At 46.1% G+C, this 18,586-nt stretch overlaps 1 protein-coding gene across 5 annotated transcripts in view; it reads right to left on the bottom strand.

Annotated features, from left to right (window-relative positions):
• The window catches only part of Fam20b (FAM20B glycosaminoglycan xylosylkinase), a 43,077-nt gene extending 25,674 nt beyond the window's left edge, over positions 1–17,403 (bottom strand). Inside the window, exons 1-3 of one of the 5 annotated variants that reach the window (XM_076547742.1) lie at positions 16,677–16,698; positions 8,251–8,345; positions 5,313–5,814 (exon numbers count right to left, since the gene is read on the bottom strand). In XM_076547742.1, coding sequence (XP_076403857.1) covers positions 5,313–5,689 — 377 coding nt within the window. In that variant the 5' untranslated portion in view covers positions 5,690–5,814; positions 8,251–8,345; positions 16,677–16,698. Of the gene's footprint in view, positions 1–5,312; positions 5,815–8,250; positions 8,346–15,956; positions 16,543–16,676; positions 16,831–17,124 lie in introns of those variants that run through there. The other 4 variants (XM_042258366.2, XM_006973802.4, XM_076547741.1 and 1 more) reach the window with 4 other exon arrangements.
• Positions 17,404–18,586: the final 1,183 nt, after the last annotated feature.

The following is an 18,586-nucleotide window of genomic DNA, read 5'->3' on the forward strand; positions in this document are numbered from 1 at the left end:
CCTGGGAAAGAGAAGCTCGACTCCAGTACAGAGCAGTTCCACTGAACACAGGATTTCTGATGCTCACACACACGGTGATAAGTGGGAAATGGAAGCGCAAAAGGTACTGCCCTTCAGTGGTCTTAGAACACAAAGTGGAATCCTACCTCTAAAGCATAATTTCAAGGCAAAATGATGAAGAAGCCCTATTAGAAGGCCAGCGTGCATCACTATCTTGGTGGCATCAGTTTCTTCTCAGCTTGATTCGTATACCAGGCATTAAAGTTCCTAGCACCAGTAATTACTGAGGCTTCTCAGCTTTATACTGGCTGCCTTTAAATTGTCAGTTTAAAAATACCACTGCAGCAAAAGCTGACACTCTAGCAAGCACTTTTCTCTCTAGCACAGGTGTAGGTGGCCAGACAGCTGGGGAACAGCCCTTGAATACATCTCAGGAGCTCAGCGCAGTACTTCCTTCCGCTGAAGCATTACCGACCTTGCCAATAAACCTAAAGGCTGCCGAGGGAAGAGCATGAGCCCAGAGGCATCTGGGAACGTTGAGGGTAAGCTTGACAGCAAAGAGGAGTAGGAATCAAATGAAGGAACCTCATTGGAGCCAAGTCAGAATTCTGCGCTGTATGTTTATGTGTTTTGTGTATGGGTGTGTATGCATATGTGTGTACATGCCTGTGGAGGCTAGAGGATGACCGTGATATCATTTCTTAAGCACCATCTAACTTTTTTTCTTTTCTTTTTAAATTTTATGTATCTGTGTATTTTATGTATGAGTCCTCTTTCTGCATGTATGTCTGCAGGCCAGAAGAGGGCATCTGACCCCATGTGGTTGCTGGGAACTGAACTCAGGACCTCTGGAAGATCAGCCAGTGCTCTTAACCACTGAGCCTCTCTCCAGTCCCATCTAACTTTTTGTAATCAATTTTTCATTGATATGGAACTTACTGGTTGGCAAGTGGGTCTCAGGGATCCCCCTGACTCTGCCTTCCCAGTACTGAGATTACAAGCATATATCACCATGCCTGGCTTTGTACACACACACACACACACACACACACACACACACACACACACACACACACACACACACACACGTACACGCACGCACGCACGCACGCACGCACGCACGCACGCACGCACGCACGCACGCACCTGTATGAGTGTGTGTGGAAGCCAGAGGCTGATGCAAGGATATCTTTCCTCTACTGTATCCTACCTTATTATTTTTGAGATACAGTCTCTTACTGAATCTGAAGCTTGCTGCTTTAGCTAGTGTGATAGTTTGAATGTCTCCCATAGACTGATATGCTTAGTCATCAGGGAGTGGTACTATCTGAAAGGATTACAAGGATTAGGAGGTGTGGTCTTGTTGGAGTAGGCATGGCCTTACTGGAGAAGTGTGCCACTGAGGGGGCTTTGAAATTTCAAAAGCCCAGGCCAGGCCCTGTCTGTCTCCATCTCTCTCTCTGTCTGCTTGTGAATTGGGATGTAACTCTCAGCTGCTTCTCCAGCACCATGCCTGCCCGACACCATGCTCTCAGTCTCTGAGACTGTAAGCAAGGCCCCAATTAAATGCTTTCTTTTATAAGAGTCGCCTTGGTCACGGTGTCTCTTCACAGCAATAGACCAGTGACTAAGACAGCTGACTGGGAGCTAGCAAGCCCTGGAGAGCCACCTGTCTCTACCTCCAAAGTACCGGACTGCGGTCACCACTCCTGCCTGGCTCCAGCTCAGGTCCTCATGCTTGCTTGCTCACTCGCTTGCACAGCTAGCAGTTTCCCCATGAGCCATCTCCCCAGCCCATGCCTGGTGTTTCTTATGTGGGTTCTGAGGGGCACACTTACCAACTGAGCCTCTTCCTAGCCCCGTGGTCTCAAGTCTTTGCTCATGTGAAATATGAAAAGTCGGGATTCTGGGTCTCATTTTCCTCACCTGGAACCTCCAAAGGCCCTTTCAGCATGCACTAAGATCATTCCCTCACTTTTACCTAGTCTAAGGTCCCTCCCTGCTTTATGTCCTTTTCCCAATATAACTGCAGCTGTTGCCTATAAAAATCAATTTACTTCTAGAATGGATACAACTAAATTGGGGGGGGGGGGATCACTTTTATAATGCAGTAAAAACATAAATAACAGTATTATACTGTATCCCTGTCTATGTCATCTATCTCTATATAACTCCCACTTCTGAACGCTAAGACCACAGAGGCTATTAAAGAAAGGAAGGTGCATGTCTTCACCAGACTTAGATTCTCCTCAAAACAGGGGATGTTCCGTCTTAAGTCACTGGAGCAGAATTCATACAATAACTGCCAATAGAATCACTCCTGTCTTTCTTGTGAAGGACGTCAGCGTCTGAGCGAGGACATTAACTTGCACTTACAGCAGGGCGATGAGACCCTAGAGGTCAGACTAGTCCTTTGTTAAGTGTTCAAGGTCCGGAACGACCTTCTGTAAATACCTCAAGCCACACCCAGTCTCCCTTGTCTGTGACAGCGTCTGTCGGGAGTCAGATCACCACCAGTGTGTGCAGTGACTGAGGGAGACAACACTTTCTCCCAAGCATCCACCATGCTGGTAGGAGAGGCTGCCCTGGGATGGAGTAGAAACGGGCTGTTCAGGAGACGGCAGGGAAGAGCTGGGGCTCCACCAAGCCGGACAAGGAGTGGAGGGAGAGTGAGGCTGAGAATCAGACAGGAAGCCAGACTTCGGGGCCTTTGTTATCAGGCTGGAGAGGATGGGCTGTCGGGGGCACAATGGGAAGACCCTGAATGTTTTAAAGCTGAGGGAGCCAGGCACAGTGGCACACACCTTAAATACCAGCGTGGGGGGAGGGGCACACAGGCAGGCAGGCAGGCAGACCTCTGAGTTTAAGGCCACCCTGATCTACAAAATGAGTTCAGGCCAGCCAGGGCTTCAAATGAGACCCTGGCGAAGAAGAAGAAGAAGGGAGAGGGGAAGAGTGGAATGCCATTCAGGATCTGGAAGAGGAAGGCCATGCGTGCGTGGTACAGAGTAATAACAAAGACATGAGATGAAGCAAGAGCGACCAGGGCTGCCACGTGTACCTCTTGCCACCTCTCCTACTCACCAGCCTGGTCTTTCTGCCTCTATTATACCTTCCTTGAACACTGCGGGCATGTCTGTAAAATCTACAGTCTACAACTGCCAGAAATATGTCTGCGTGTGGGGCCCAGGAGCGGAACTCATGTCATCAGGCTTGGTGGCAGGTGCGTCACCTGCTGAGCCATCTCATTGATCCTGGGCCCCACATGGTGGAAGGAGAAAACTGATTCCCACAAGTTGTCCTCTGACTTCCAAACACACCACGGCACATGTGCATACACGTGTACGTACGTACACACACACACACACACACACACACACACACACACACACACGACCCTAAGTTAGTCATTTTTTAATTTTCATGATGGGTGCTCTACATCACCAAGCAAACAAAGAAACTGTATGGGAGAAGACAAGCTGTTTAAAATTCGATGGATCTAGGGTCAAACTCCAGCGCTACTAAACTACTATGAGGCAACTTTGTCAAATCAGTTTTCTTACTATGGAAATAGGAACTGAACTGACTCGGGCGTTAACAGTATTTGGTGTGACGCAAATGGTGTGCATTCAACAGAAATTGATCTCAAGGCCTACTCCGAAGTGCTGGGATAATCGGCTTGCACAACCATAACAGCTCTCCTGAATTCTGTCTGTCTGTTTTTTGAGGCAGGTTCTCGCTATACAGTTTGGCTGTCCTAGAAATTACTAAGTAGACCAGGATGGCCTCAGATTCAGAGATTCTCCTGCCTCTGCCTCCTGAGTGCTGGGATTAAAGGGTTGCTCCAACACATCTGGATTCTACTGCCTTTTTTAACTTGCCCAGTACTTCCCAGGACCAGACAAATACTGACCTCTTTCATTTCTGGGATTCTAAATAGATCCATACCCCAGCTGCCTTTTTAATCTGTAAATAAATGCATAATAAGGGAATTATATTTTATACATCTTTCCCTCATATTACTCCCTCCACTCTAGCATGAAGTCTAAAGGTAAGATTCTCTAAAGTTTCACTGAGAGATGAAAACAATGTTCGGTGCCAGACTCTAAAAACATTTGTTGCTGACTAACTTCCGGTAGAAGAATGTGAATCACCATGTTCTGTTGGTCACAGAAACCATGAAAATAGAAGGGTCAGTGGGTGTCAGGGGTTCAAGGGCAGAGAGGGGAGGGTGGAGCCCAGAAGACTTTTAGGGCTGAGAACCATAAGATATTACAGTGATAGACATTGCCTAAATCCACAGAATGTACCCCTAAAGAGTGAACCCTGATTAATTAATTTTCTTTTGGTTTTTGTTTTTTCAAAACAGGGTTTCACTATGGAGCTTTGGCTGTCCTGGAACCCACTCTGTAGACCAGGCTGGCTTGGAACTCTGAGATCCACCTGCCTCTGCCTCCCAAGTGGTGCTAAGATTAAGTGTGTGCTGCTATGTCCAGCCAAACAACGGACTTTAATCAACAGACTATTATTGGCTCATCAATTGGATTAATGAACATTAATAACAGGAGAAAACTGGAGGAAAAGGTAGTTAATGGTATTTGTATTTTTCTTAAAATGTTCCATGAACCTGGAACTGCTCAAGAAAACAGAAACAAAGCACAAGGAAGCCCTAGATTGGAGAGTCAATGCTTCTGCGCTGACCCCCCCACCCCAATTCCGGTTCATTCAAACTCTGTAGCTCCTGATCTCTGGCTATCTATCCAGCTTTTGGTTATCCTGGGGGGGGGGGGAGGTCAACAAACTGTTTATCTTCTACTCAGTTCATTTTGTATCTAGCACCTGCCGCACTGAAGATATTTAGCACACTAGAAATCAACAGCCAGGCAGGGAAGCTCAGGCCTGCATGATAGAGGGGGCTCACCAAGTTCAGGCCAGCCTGAGTTATACAGTGAGACTACATCTCAAAACGAACAAAGCCCCAGAGAAATCAAGGTTAGTTCTGTTCAAAAGTTCACTTGTTTGTTTAGACCCTTCCTGTGCCGCGCCCTCCTGAGCGCAGACTACAGGACTCAACACCACAGCTGGCTTTCTGAACCACCACAGCTGGCTTTCTGAACAGGCTTGAAGGAACCAGAACAGGTGTCCATAGGTCCCTTCCACTCAGAGAATCACTGACCTTCAGCACTAGACTTTGGAGATGTTCTAGTCCAGCTGTCTTTTTACTGAAAAGAACGGCATGGAGGACACTCTTATATAAAGCCCAAGTTGAACGAATCAACACCCAGCACACACCTTCTAAGATGAAGACTCACCGCTTAGGTTTGAAGACAACTTTCTGTCCTCCTTCAAGGATCAGTAAAGCTTTTAGCTGCGTCCCTTTATAGCCCACATCAGCTTTAATGACCTTCTTGGTGGCCATGGCATGCAGGACTGCTCCCAGCTCTGGTGTCTCTTCAGGGTACACTTCCCGGGGCACCACCCACTGGGCCGCAATCTCCCAAGGAGACTGCAGGGTGTGGTCCAACTTGGGCAGCAGCTCCACCCGCAAGCCAGTCATCATTCGGTGAAAGGCCCTCTGGTCCTCTCGGTTGGCCGCTGATGTATCCAGGTTGTCGATCAGGAAAACTTTGGTGAAGATGAAGATGACGAGGAGTATTGCTAACAGCACGACGCGCTGCTTTAGCTTCATGGTGGCCTCTCCTCCTCCTCCTCCTGGACCCACTTTCTCTCAGCTCAGCGGGGCGGACAGGTGCTGAGGATCAGCAAGGCGATTCCATGATTACCGAGGTCTTCACTGCAGTGCCTCCACAATTCCTGCAGGCCAAAGCAGAGAGCACGATTGGATCAGGAAGTCTGTCCTTCCACCTCCACGATTTGCAAGGCTCTCACGCGTTACTTACCCTGTTAGTGACTGATTGCTAGTCCTCCGCTTGAGAAGGCCCATTAATGAAAACAGTGTGGGAAAGACCTAGGAAGGATACTGGGTACATGGAAAATTCCAAGAAACACATTCCCATTTTAATTAGGAAGTGCGATCATATAGGAGCCATTTGGCTGCTATATATATTTCCAAAAATTATCAAAACGAGGGGGAAAACAAAACACTGAGCTATGCATAGTTCTTAACTCCCAAGTTTCACTGTTCCAAATCCGTAAGTGAATCCTTGTCATATCTGATAATTTTCTCAGCTCCTTTCCACATGTAAGTTTTCTGTGACTCTGAACAACAGGAACTCCCAAGAATACCAACAAGAGTCCATGACAGAGGCATAACTCCTTTTCAAATACAAATACACATTTTGTTCATGTGATTAAGCACAAGACTCAGACACGTACTCTCCTTGATCAAAGCTCCACTAATTATTTCTCCTGGTAAAATATGGATAATCAAATCTGGATGAATTAAGTGAAGGAAAACCATTCCCCTTTTACCATCTGGTGTTAACCGAATATGATTAGACAGCTCGTGAAATATGAACCATAGCAACATTGCTATGCCTTGAATGGTGTGGGCAAGACAAGAGGGTGTTGAAACATACAATTCAATTGTATTTGTATGCTGAGAGACTGCTTCCCATTGCACTGGGCTTTGTTTGTTTGTTTGTTGAGATCAGGTCTCATGTAGTTCAAGGCTGAACTCATGGTCTTCCTGCTAATAGCCCCCAAGTGCTGTGATTATAGATATGGGCTACAATGCACAGCTCCACAAGGCCATTTCAAACCGTACACAAGCTCACTTTGCCGTCTGCCGACAGCCTGTACAACACAGCACTGGGACAACGTGAATGACAAGAAGATAACAGGGTGTCGCTGCGTTCTGCAATTCATTCAACAACTCAAACCACTGATCTAAGAAATAAGACCAATACAAAAAAACAGAGCCAACAATTGAGCTGCGACACTCCCATCTAAATTTGAGGCTGCTTCTTTCACAACTGGAAACAACCCAAGAGCAACATTGTGAGCAATGCCTTGCCTTGAGCCAGCTGATGAGACATTCATTCTCAACCAATCCTTCCTGGTCTTTCCATGAAGGAAGCAGAAAGTGAAAGTCACACCCTAATCATCCCCAGGCACCTGTTCTGTTCCACCACTTCTCATCACAGTTAAGCTGGAACAAAAGCTGTGTGAGCACGACTGAAAATGTAATTGTTTTTATTTAGTTCTTTTTTAAGTTAGCCCACAAAGTAATAGGTTTCATTATGCTACAATGTCATTGTGATGGTATCAGATTTGGCATGGAACTCAGTAAAAGCAGTTCCTGGTAATGATGCACAATAGCAGTATTAGGAGAGTGGATTTCAATATTAGCTCTAATGATACTGATGTTTCACTCATTTGTTCACAATACACATTGTGGGGTGCAGTGATAGAGGAAACAGATGCAGCAGCATCTTCAGCACCTCCACCCCCAGAGTCACAGACGAGCACTGGACAGTTCTGGCTAAAGGAGACGGCTGAACAGGCTTTTCCTGTCTATAGAATGCACTTTGGGTCTAAAGTTTGGCTAACGAGACTTTGATAATACATATCTAATGGCTGTGCATATTTTATGGAGAATAATCTTCCCTCATAATATAAAAATAGCACTTCCAAATTTGTTTTGTTTTGGCTGGCCTTGATCCTGCAGCAATCTTTCTGTTCCCCTTCCCCACTTGCAGGGAGTGTAGACAAGTACCACCTCATCAGGCTCGTCTCATTTGCTGTGATGGGGATGATACCCAGGGCCTTGGGAATGCTGACCAAGTGCTCTAACACTGAGCTCCACACTCCAGTCATCTCCGTCTAATCACCAACACAACAGCAAGTTTTAAAAGTCCCCAAATTAAGACAAAGAGGTTCAAATCTGAAAGCCAGTTTGTAAACTTTCTGTAGGTTTTGAAATATCATTACCTTTTGAAAAGGCCTCAGATAATCTTCATTTCAGGGCTGCAAACAATTCATCTACTCAGGCCGAACAGAAACTTATATTGGGGAAACTGAAGAATTCACTGGTTACTAATATTATCACTACTCTAGAGTGAGAGCAGATGTGGAAAAAGTGCGTTTTCATGTTTGTGACTGATGGGTTGCCACCTCCAGGTAAAATAAGTTAAGACTGCATGCAGTATGTCACTATTCTTTCGTCTTTGTTTGAAAGGCGGAGAGAAACTGAGAGAGAATGGGTCTCACCGCGTAGTCCAGGCTGGCCTTGAACCCACAGCCATCTCAGTGTGGTGAGGGGTGGGGTTACGGGCTGTGCCCACATACCTGCCAATGACTTGGCATTGTTCTCTGCCACTGTCTTCCACTTCCACAAGCCCAGCCACCAGTTCTCTGCAGTGCTCAGCACCTCCTACTGGACCCTGGAAAGAACAGATTTCTGGACCTGCAGGCTTCAATAGAGCCTAATTAGTCCCTCGACCATCCTCAATCTAATTCCTTAACAGGGCCTTAAAGCCTTACTCTGAATGTACTGAGTGAGGCAGCCCTCTGACCATGTGTCTGGGCTTCCACCGATCAGCTAACTCAGCGGTGCTGGTTCTCTTCATCCTCAATGCCCTTAAAACACCTCCTTTCTCCTTACCTCTTATTTAAAACCTAACCCTTCTCTCAAGGCCCACCTCTAAGGGCATTCTAGTCCCTCCCCACCTCCCTCCTCCTGACCAGTGCATAACTACATTCTGCCTTAAACTGCCTTAGACATAGTTCCTAATTCCCTGCTCAGAAATACAGCTCCTTAGGAGGATCCATCCCCCTTGCTCCTTTATACTTGAGAAAGGGCCCCCAGGACCCAGTGTCCAGGCTTTTTAAATGATTATTATTAGTCTTTTTGATTTGAGGCAAGCAGTATACTATACAATCTGCAAGCTGGATTTTTAAGACCATCCACTTCAGATATAAGAAAATAAAAGCAGGTCACTGTGTGTACTCCACACTCTTCAGGAAAACCTCCCTAGCATTTCCACAGTAGCACTGTATACCTGCTCTATGTCATGTCCTCACCTCCTGCTGTAAAACGCTCACATAGTGAGCGCGACACTGTCCAGTGTTTACGGCCATCTGTCTTCGTGTTTGTTATATGGAACAGAGCCTATTTCACAGAACAAGTAGGCTCAAGGTAATAACATAACTCAGAAAGTGTTAACTATAAAAGAGGCAGTGCAAGTGGAACATTTGCCAAGTCTCCACACTAAACACTGGCATGAACCCACAGTGCAGAGTTCTGGGAAGCGGATCTTTCTAAGCAGTTTTCCTAGGAAGCCTAGTTCACTCCCGGCAGCCCACGTGGGGCTTGCCACACAGGCTCATCTACTCCATTCTTCACACACATATACCACCACCCTGTAGGTGACACATGTTTGAAAGGACAAACCTTTGACCGTAAAGTGCTTCTACAAGCGTTTCACAGGTCCAGAGGGAAGGAAATGTGATATCTTAGTATAAAGTCCTCTGTTCAAAAGTCCAGTGATACAGCGAGGAACGTATACAGAAAAACATAGTGATGCAGAGGCCTATAAACTGTGCAATTAAAATTCACATACGTGGTAGCTAATGAACATGAGATCATCTAGCCCAATACTCCCTGGGGATCCTCTAAGTCACAGCTTGAGAGAAGCTCCAAGCCTCAATGACAGTTAAGCCCCTTTGAATGGGCCTCTGATTTGACAACTTCACACTAATCCCAACTTTTATCCACAGCGATGAAAAGTGAAAGTTTCAGTAAAAGTGAACAGAAGTTTCCTTTTCTTTTCTTCTTCTTCTCCTTCTCCTCCTCCTCCTTCTCCTTCTTCTTTTCTAGAATGTCCACAGTCAAAATAGGCTTTTACCACATGAATGAAAGCCTTGTGACTGTAAAGTACCATAAAACAAACATTCTGTGCCGAGGACTCGGGGATTTGTGACACAGAGGGACTTTATTAAATAGCTAGCATGTGATCACATTTATGCATGCTCTCTCCTTGTCCCCCATCCTGACTACAAACCATAAGGTAGGTCCCTTTTCTCAAACAATCTCTTTGGAAAGTGTTGGTTTTAGCAAAACTGAAGATTTGCTAAGTGTAAGAAAAAATAAGATCTCAATGCAAAGTTTTTACATTTGTATATTTATTTTGAATGTATGGGCAAAAACACCCAAGACATGTATGGAAGTCAAAGGACCTCCTTGTGGGCTCTGAGGACTGAACTCACAGGTCATCAGGCTTGGTGGCAAGTGCCTTTACCTGTAAAGGCTATCTATTCAGACAGCCCAGATTTGAATTGAATTAAGATTTTCTTGTTACTATTTCTACAGATAAACATTGACAGTTCCTCCCACCAAAGGGCGGGGTCTATTTTTCCTCCTCCTGATTTGAGCTGGCTTTGCAGCTTGCTTTGATCAAAAGGCTAGACAAGAGGCTATGTCCCACTTTTGAGCCTCAGCATTAAGACACCTGGCAGTTTCCACATTCACTTTTTGGATCTAGCTGCTATGTAAAGACAGTTTGGTTTGACTGCTACATGAGTGACCTATATAGATAAAGGCTTCATGTGCACCCAGCTGGTCTGGCCACCCCATCTGAAACACCAGAAAGACAAGTAATCAAAGGTATTCCAGTCTCAGGTGAATTGAGATGAACAAAGCCATACAAGAGACCCCAGACCTTACCAGGTGGGCAGTAACCAACCGAGAACACATGACCTACACAATTATAAGAAAAAACACATCACTGTCTTAAGCAACTATATTTGAAGCAGTTGTAGAACATTCTCTATTATGTCTTCTATCAACTCTTGGTGATGTTAAATATTCTGGGGGTGGAGGTAGGGGACTGGAAAACAAGGCATATGGCTAAAAATAATTTGAGGGTGGAGGTGGTGACACGAAATCATTAAGCATAAATAAAGAGCAGACTGATAGATGGTTAGATCATGTTATTCTTATAAATGATTACCAATGACTCCTATGGAGCAACAGTTATTGTAAAAGTTATGTTTTCTTTTCTGCCATGTGGTGTAGATGTTTAAGAAGAAAAAGTCTCCTAGAAGTGACACAAGAAGTCCATTTTCCACTTGGCTGTGTTAGTCAACTGAACAAATTAGCTTAAAAGAGGAAGCATTTATTTGGGCTTATGGGGTTAGAGGTTTTGGTGTATCAGTAGCCAGCTCCACAGCTTTTGTGCCCAAGATGAGGCAGAACATTACAGTAAGCACATGGCAGAGCAAAGATGCTCACCCCATGGTGGCCAGGAAGCAGAGACAAAGAGAAAAGGTCTAGCAATAAGATACACTCTTCAAAGGCACCCCCACTGATCTACTTCCAGCTAGGCCACTAACAGTCACTCAACTATGAATTCATCAGTGGACTTTGATGAAATTAGCACTCTTATAATCCAGCCAATTCCCAAGAGCCTCACCTCTGAACAATGCACTGGGGCCAAGCTTCAACACACAATTTTGGGAGAGTCGTTTTATATCCAACCCTATTATGAATCACTTACTAGAATCTACTTATATATTTTACAACCTTACTTATACTTATGCAGTGCAATTGAGGTTAATATCACATACTCACACTACACATGCTCAGCTTATAACGCCTATCCTTTGTATTTCAGCCAAAGCATAAACAATAGCAAAACTCCAAACTCTTTAGTATAGAGAACACAAGATACTTTCACCCTGATGTACTGACCCTTTGATTTTTAACTGGCGTTGACATTATAGCACTAAGTCACATTATTATTAGCTGTTAAGAGTTTACATCCTTTGCCCCTTAGCCACAAATACAATTCCAACATGATCAATGCAACTAAAACAGATGGGAAGCATAACCTAAATTCTGTTTCACACAAAAATCAGAAATACAGCATGCCTTTCACAAGCCTTTCATTCAGAAAACTCCCTCTGTGTTTAAAGAGGATGACTTTTGTCTTTAAAACTGTTTAAGGCTTAAAGCTCTTAAAACTTAAGTGTTGAGAGCAGCTTAAAGGACAGGTATCAAAAAACAATCTAATCCCCACACAGTCCAAATTGGACTGTTAGATTTTCCTTACTATTTTCATTTCCATTTAAACATCCAGACAATATCTGGAAAATAAGGCTCTTCCAAGTGAAGTTTTAACAGCTCCTTGTGAAGGACATCAACTAGAAATGGCCACCAGGCTGTAAGGAAGCATTAAGGAACCTGCCCCCGGTGTGAGGCTAAAATGGAAGGCACAACAAATAACTATTCTCTCTTAAAAAGGTAAGTAAAGAAACTTGCAACCTGTTTCATTTAAACCTTTCTTCCTTAAAAAAAGAAAGAAAGGAAGAAAGGAAGGAAGGAAGGAAGGAAGGAAGGAAGGAAGGAAGGAAGGAAGGAAGGAAGGAAGAACAATTATAACATTAGCAAGAGCTGGTGTACAAAAGAGACCCAGGCAGTATCCGGTGAGCAGACACTCATTGGAAAGTGCTTTAAGGTACACGGTGTAAGGAGGCTCCTGTGTTCCAGGGGGTTCAGTCTCAATTATCAGTACATGACCACCACTTAAGGCTGCGTTAGGCTATTCTAGACTACTGTTACTGCTAACCTGTTTCCTGAAGTTGGCTAGGATTGAGAGTAAAGACAACCTGGAGATGTTAGGAGAAAGAATGGACAAAGTCCAAGAAGACATTGCCCAAGAGTGATAAATGAATGATATAGAAGACAAGGCTGAAATCAGATCTTCAAGTATTACTGACAATGGTTTTCTTTTCTTTCCTTTTTTTTTTTTTTTTTTTTTGAGACAGGGTTTCTCTGTGTAGCTCTGGATGTCCTGGAACTCACTCTGTAGGCCAGGCTGCCCTTGAACTCACAGAGATCTGCCTGCCTTTGCCTCCCAGAGTGCTGAGATTAAAGGAGTACACCCCCATCCCCTAGTGACAATGGTTTTCTGAATCAAGACAAACCATTAGGACTTCCATGCTATTTTCTTTTTATGCACGAGTATGTGTGGTATTCATATGTATATGTGTGTGTTTACACGTGTGAAGGCCTGAGGTCTACGTTGGGTGTCATCCTCAATCCTTCTCCACTTTATTTACTGAGGTAGAGTCCCTCACCTACTGAGCTAGTCTAATTAGTCAGCTTGTCCAAGGGATCCTGTCTCAGCCTCTGGAGCGCTGGGGTTAAAAGCTGCCATGCACTCTCAGTTTTTATTCAGACCCTCAGCTGAGGATCTCATCCCAATGAGATGTTTGCATGGCAAGAACCTTATCCACTGAGTCTTCTCTCCAGTCCTATTTCGTCTCCAGGAAGAACACACAACATAAAATGTATATATACAGGACGCAAGCCAGGGGAAGGAACACGAGAAGAATTAAGAAAGTCTTGGGCAACCACCAGTGGTACAAAGTTCAGCCACTAATGCTCAGAGTCTACAGAAGCTAACAAGCCTATTAGTTAACTATTTGAAATGTGATCTCAGGAAGCAGAGTGACCTGGGTTCTGCTCCACAGAAGGCCAGAAGCTGTACTCTTTCCTACCCGTGAGAAAAGGCAGGCAGACTGTTAACGGCATATCCAGTGAGAAAAAAAGAAGGGTAAAGAGCATAAACAGCCTACATTTCACCATCACCTCAAATCCTTGTTCAATTACTGTCCATAAGGGATGCTAGTAATCCTTCTTATGCATTCATAATTTCATACCCCTTGGCCTCCTTTTATAACAGTCTCCTCTAAAGCGGCCAGTACTTTCTCACAAAATACTGACCTCAAACATACCTAAGCACACTGTCTCATTCTGCACATCTGACACTCAGTCTGCATCCCCAAGATTCTTTAGAGACAGACATTTCTTCTGTTTTTGGCAAGGAAAAAACCTGCATCAGAAGACCTTTTCATTATTTAGAGAAGAGTTTATTAATTTCTGTAATCAAACCCACGTAGCAGAGGATCTCTGCATTATATTCTCCTCTAGGCAGCTCTTGCTGTTATCCTGACATTATAAGTTAGTCAGAAAGGAATTTCGGTAGCAAAGTAAGGACTTATGTTCTGCACCCCAGGCTCACATTATTGAACTCATTAGTCACAAAGAAGGAAAAGAGGGAAGATGTGCAGGTGCTGGAGAAGTCCTTAGGGGAGACAGAACTTTCCTTTCCCATCTCCAATATAAGGGGCATGCGGATGGTCAGCACTGATGCTGCTGGTATGGTTATTTCCAAGAATTCTTCTATTAAGGTTAAAAACACTGGCTCTCCATCCAACCGCTCAGCCAATACAGGTGGCAGGAAAAAGTGTGTGCAGCTCCCCATGACCCGACTTGGACAGGCTGCAGGTGGCTGGAACACCATATAATCACTGGACAGAATCTCAAGACAACACCAATAAACAGTACCCTTTGCAGACACTCGCCTTAACAGCACATTTCCAACAGAAATCTAAAACCATAGCGTTGGCTTTTTTTAAAAATTATTCCTTTTGATTGGAATGGGGGGGGCTGAAAAAAAATCTAGTATTTGCACCAGAATATCTATGTTTTCCTCACACTAATTTTCATTCATTAATTCAACAAACAACTCATGTACATCTACTATGCACCCTAGGAACTACAACTGCAGGATCTCAGGGTAACAGTGCTCCCTACCCCAATCCACAAAATCATCTCCTATGCAATCACAGCTCAGCCAGACATCGTATCTCCTTCTAACTGTAACTGTGCACTCTAACAGCAGACTCTAGAGTGAGATCTTAGAGTTAAAATCTACATAGTTATCAACTTGAAGGCGGAACTTCCTGGCATTGCACTTACAGCACTGAAAGAGAAGTCATAGGGAGCTAATTCATGTCCCAAAAGTAGACAGAAAACTTCATTGAGGAATTGAAAATTCAGAAAAGATTTTTAAAAACATCAGAAGCCAATAAGGCTGTATGAAAAAGCTGAAATGGAAATCAAGAGAAGTGACTAAAAGCAAATAATCATTAACTTAGCATAAAATAATTACGACACAAAAGATTATGAAAAATAAGCCAGTGACTTGCTTTTTCCAAAGTATACGTTTGTTGAAAATATATACATACAAAAAAGGTATGTGGTTAAACAAAGTGTTCCTATTTTCTCACTAGCTCTAAGGAAATAAATCAACCCCATTTTCACAAGGAAAGCTATTAATCCCAGGTTTTTTCTTTTTCTTTCTTTTTTTTTTTGGTTTGTTTTTGAGACAGGGTTGTCTGTGTCTCCCTGGCTGTCATGGAACTAGCTCTGTAGTAGACCAGGCTGGCCTCAAACCTCTGCCTCCTAAGTGCTGGGATTAAAGGTGTGCACCACCACCTCCCAGCCAGATTTTTAAAAATTTAATTTTATTGTTTTGAAACAGCATTTTCTCTGTGTAGCAGTCCTGACTGTCCTGGAACTCGCTCTGTAGACCAGGTTGGCCTCGAACTCACAGAGATCCTCCTGCCTCTGCCTCCAGAGGGCTGGGATTAAAGGGACGCACCAAGCCCTACATTGCTCTCCTTTGATACGGATTTTCAAACGTGGAATGGGCATCTTGTTGATGGCTAACTGTTGGTTCTGGGACACAAAATCCACCATCTTCACAAACTTTAAGAAAGTTATTAACTTAATAATTTTAAATTTACCTTAAATTGGTTCAGAGCCCACACAAATAATTTAGCATCTTTAATACCTGAACCTGTTTCTCAGGATGATAAATGACATGCAGAAGTGCTCTCAGGTCTTGCATAAATTCAGGGAAGGAGGAGCACAATGAAATCACTAGCCCAGTGGAATTCATGCATGGATTTTCAACCCAAGTAATATAGGCATGGTTAATAAAGGACAATCTTGACTCTACCCGATTACTGATTGTATTACAAAGTGTAGACCTCAACAGTGAAAAGATCGCATTCTTTTTTTCCTTCCGACGTGAGCCGTCAAACCTCCAGAGGGAAAGTGGCTGAGTAGATGACCCTGACACCTGGCCCTAGACCCAAGTGACAACGTTCAACATATCTTTTCCGCAATTGTAACTCCTTACCCATTCTACTGGAGATAGTCTTTTAACGAAGTAATTGTAAGGACCATCCACGCCTTGTTCCCCCTTTTCTCCTTTTTATCAGGAGCCTGACAGCTAACTGACTCCTGATTAAAAAGAATGTCTCATCCACAATCAAGGACACGGCTTGACAACGTTCACATTCGGCGTGAAGGCAACGTCTGAGTTCGCTCTGAAACGCCGGGCCATCATCACACCCGGAAATGAAACCGCCAGCGCAGCCCACTCTGGACTACGGTCTCCTCTCAAGTTGTGCCCCACGGCGCACCGAGCGCCCGACCCCAGGACACGGCTGCTCCCTCCGACCCAGGGCCTGCAGGTCACTCGCGCTCCTCGGCCACCGTGCGGGCCCGGCAGGGACCCGGCGAGAGCGCCGCTCCTCCCTGGGCCACCGACACCAGCTTAGCGTGATCGGAGGGCGACGCCAGGGCCGGGCGCCGCTGGGGACAGTACTCGGCAGCGAGCACCGGTCACAGCAAGGACTCCCGGCCGCCCGCGCCTCAGCAGGGCCGGCTCCACCGGCCGAGCCGCCCGCAGCCTCGCGGGGAAGCCGGGAGCCCCGCATCCGGCCCCGGAGGGAGGTGCCCCGCCCCCCGCCGCCCGCGCTTTCCCGCCCTCCCCTCCCTCCCCGCCCTCCCTCCCGCCGCGCCCGGGCGGGCGGGGGGGGGAGGGTCGCGCGCCCTCTCCCGCCGCGCCGCTCACCTGGCGGGCCTCAGGCTCGCTCCATAGCCGCCCGCGCGGTGCGGTGCGGCGCGGCCCCGGCCGCCCCCGCCGCCTCCGGGGAGGGGCAGCCCCACGCCGCGCTCACCGCCCCCAGCCGCCGCCGCCGCCGCCACTGCGGCTCCCGCCCACCGCCGGCCCGGCCATTCCCCGGCCGCCGCTCCCCGCGGAGCCGGCCGCTCCACACCCACCCCCGCCTCCGCGCCGCTCGGCTGTTGGTACGGTCCTCGCGGAACGCCCTCCCCACGGCCAATCCCAGCGCGCACTGGGCGCGGCCCCGCCCCCGCGGCGGGTGGGCGGGACTACCGGGCCGCTCCGGCCCGCCCTCTTTAACCCCTTCGCTCCCACCCGCGTTCAACTCCGCCGCAGCCGCCGTCCGCGGGTATGCCCGAGCCCGTTGACAGCGACTAGCTTCTGGCTTCTCTCTTACCTCCACGTTTGCTTTCCCGCAGTCATCTAGGTGAAGTTCTTTTCGGAAGAAATAATTTTCTTTCTTTCTTTCGCTCTGCTGTCTTGACTTCTCCTTGGAGAGTCTGCCTAAAAGTGTCCTTCCCTGACCAAAAGAGGCCAGACTTCCCACCGTGGGAATTGCTAAAACTTAGGGCCAGAGCAGAGCTCCCCGCTATACCTTTTCGGTAGCACTTAACAAAGATCCTGATTATTTTATTGTAATAGCAGTTGCTCTAGGTTTGTCCCTCACGGTGGACTGTAAGCCGCAAGAGGGCAAATCAGACGCGTCTTGGTTTCCAGCGCCCTGCACCCACCCACTAGACTCGAGCCGCGTGAATGAGATGCTCCTCCCCCTCTACTTAATGCGTGTCCTTTCCACTTACTCCATACACAGCGCCTACTGTATAATGCATACATTTATTCACCATATACTCAGCTTACACATAGTCTGCCTGACCCTAAAATATTATGGTGTACGTTTTTCATGGGATACCATTTGGAAGGGAGAGAGGATGGGGACTAAGCAGGCAATTCTTTCAAGAAGGAAAGAAATGGTCTGACTTTTTTTCTCCTTGCCTGTATGCCTTAGGGTATATCAGTTAACATCTCTGAGTATAAGGTTCCTTGGAAAATGGCAGTTAATCACAGTACCTATTTCACAAGACTGCTGTGAGGCTTAAATAGGAAATGTGTGCAGAAAATACGTTATTGTGTGAAGTTAGTTGTTGTTGTGTGTGTGTGTGTGTGTGTGTGTGTGTGTGTGTGTGTGTGTGTTGAGCACTTTCAATCAGGAAATCCAGAGGAACTATTGGACTTGACACCCAACCCCAGACAATCTAGTGAGGAAAAGCAGCATTAATCACTACTGGAAGCATTAATCATTGCAAGAGTGCACAGGCCAGCACCAAAGGCACTGTGTCAGCCTTTTACTGGATAGAGTGGAGAAGGTTTGGGGTCGTTAGCTGACCATAGAATGCACAATTCTTGGGGAAATTGGCCGGATGATAACGAGAATCTGTCTCTTATTTCCCAACAGGAACATGGGTCTGCTGGCAGTCAGCCCTTCTTTCCACATGTGGGGGCCCATGGAGGCTCCCTAGTATGGCTTTACTCCAGGTCAGAGAATCTGAGCGGGGCTACATAGTGGGATGATTGGGCCAAGGGCATGGTTGCCAGGTGTTTTGAAGGGTCTGCACTTGGCTGTACATTGTGTTTTGATCTCGAAAGGGCGAGGTCTTTTGCCTCTCCCCTGGGTAGTGTATAAGAAATCCATTAGAGGGTTGGGGATTTAGCTCAGTGGTAGAGTGCTTGCCTAGCAAGTGCAAGGCCCTGGGTTCGATCCTCAGCTCAAAAAAAAAAAAAATCCATTAGAATAAAGGACAAGGTGACTAGGTTCTGACCCAGCCCCCTCCCCAAGCTATCCTGCATCTCTGTCTTTCTCT

This window comes from Peromyscus maniculatus, chromosome 11 (assembly GCF_049852395.1).
Source record: "Peromyscus maniculatus bairdii isolate BWxNUB_F1_BW_parent chromosome 11, HU_Pman_BW_mat_3.1, whole genome shotgun sequence".
NCBI lineage: Eukaryota > Metazoa > Chordata > Mammalia > Rodentia > Cricetidae > Peromyscus > Peromyscus maniculatus.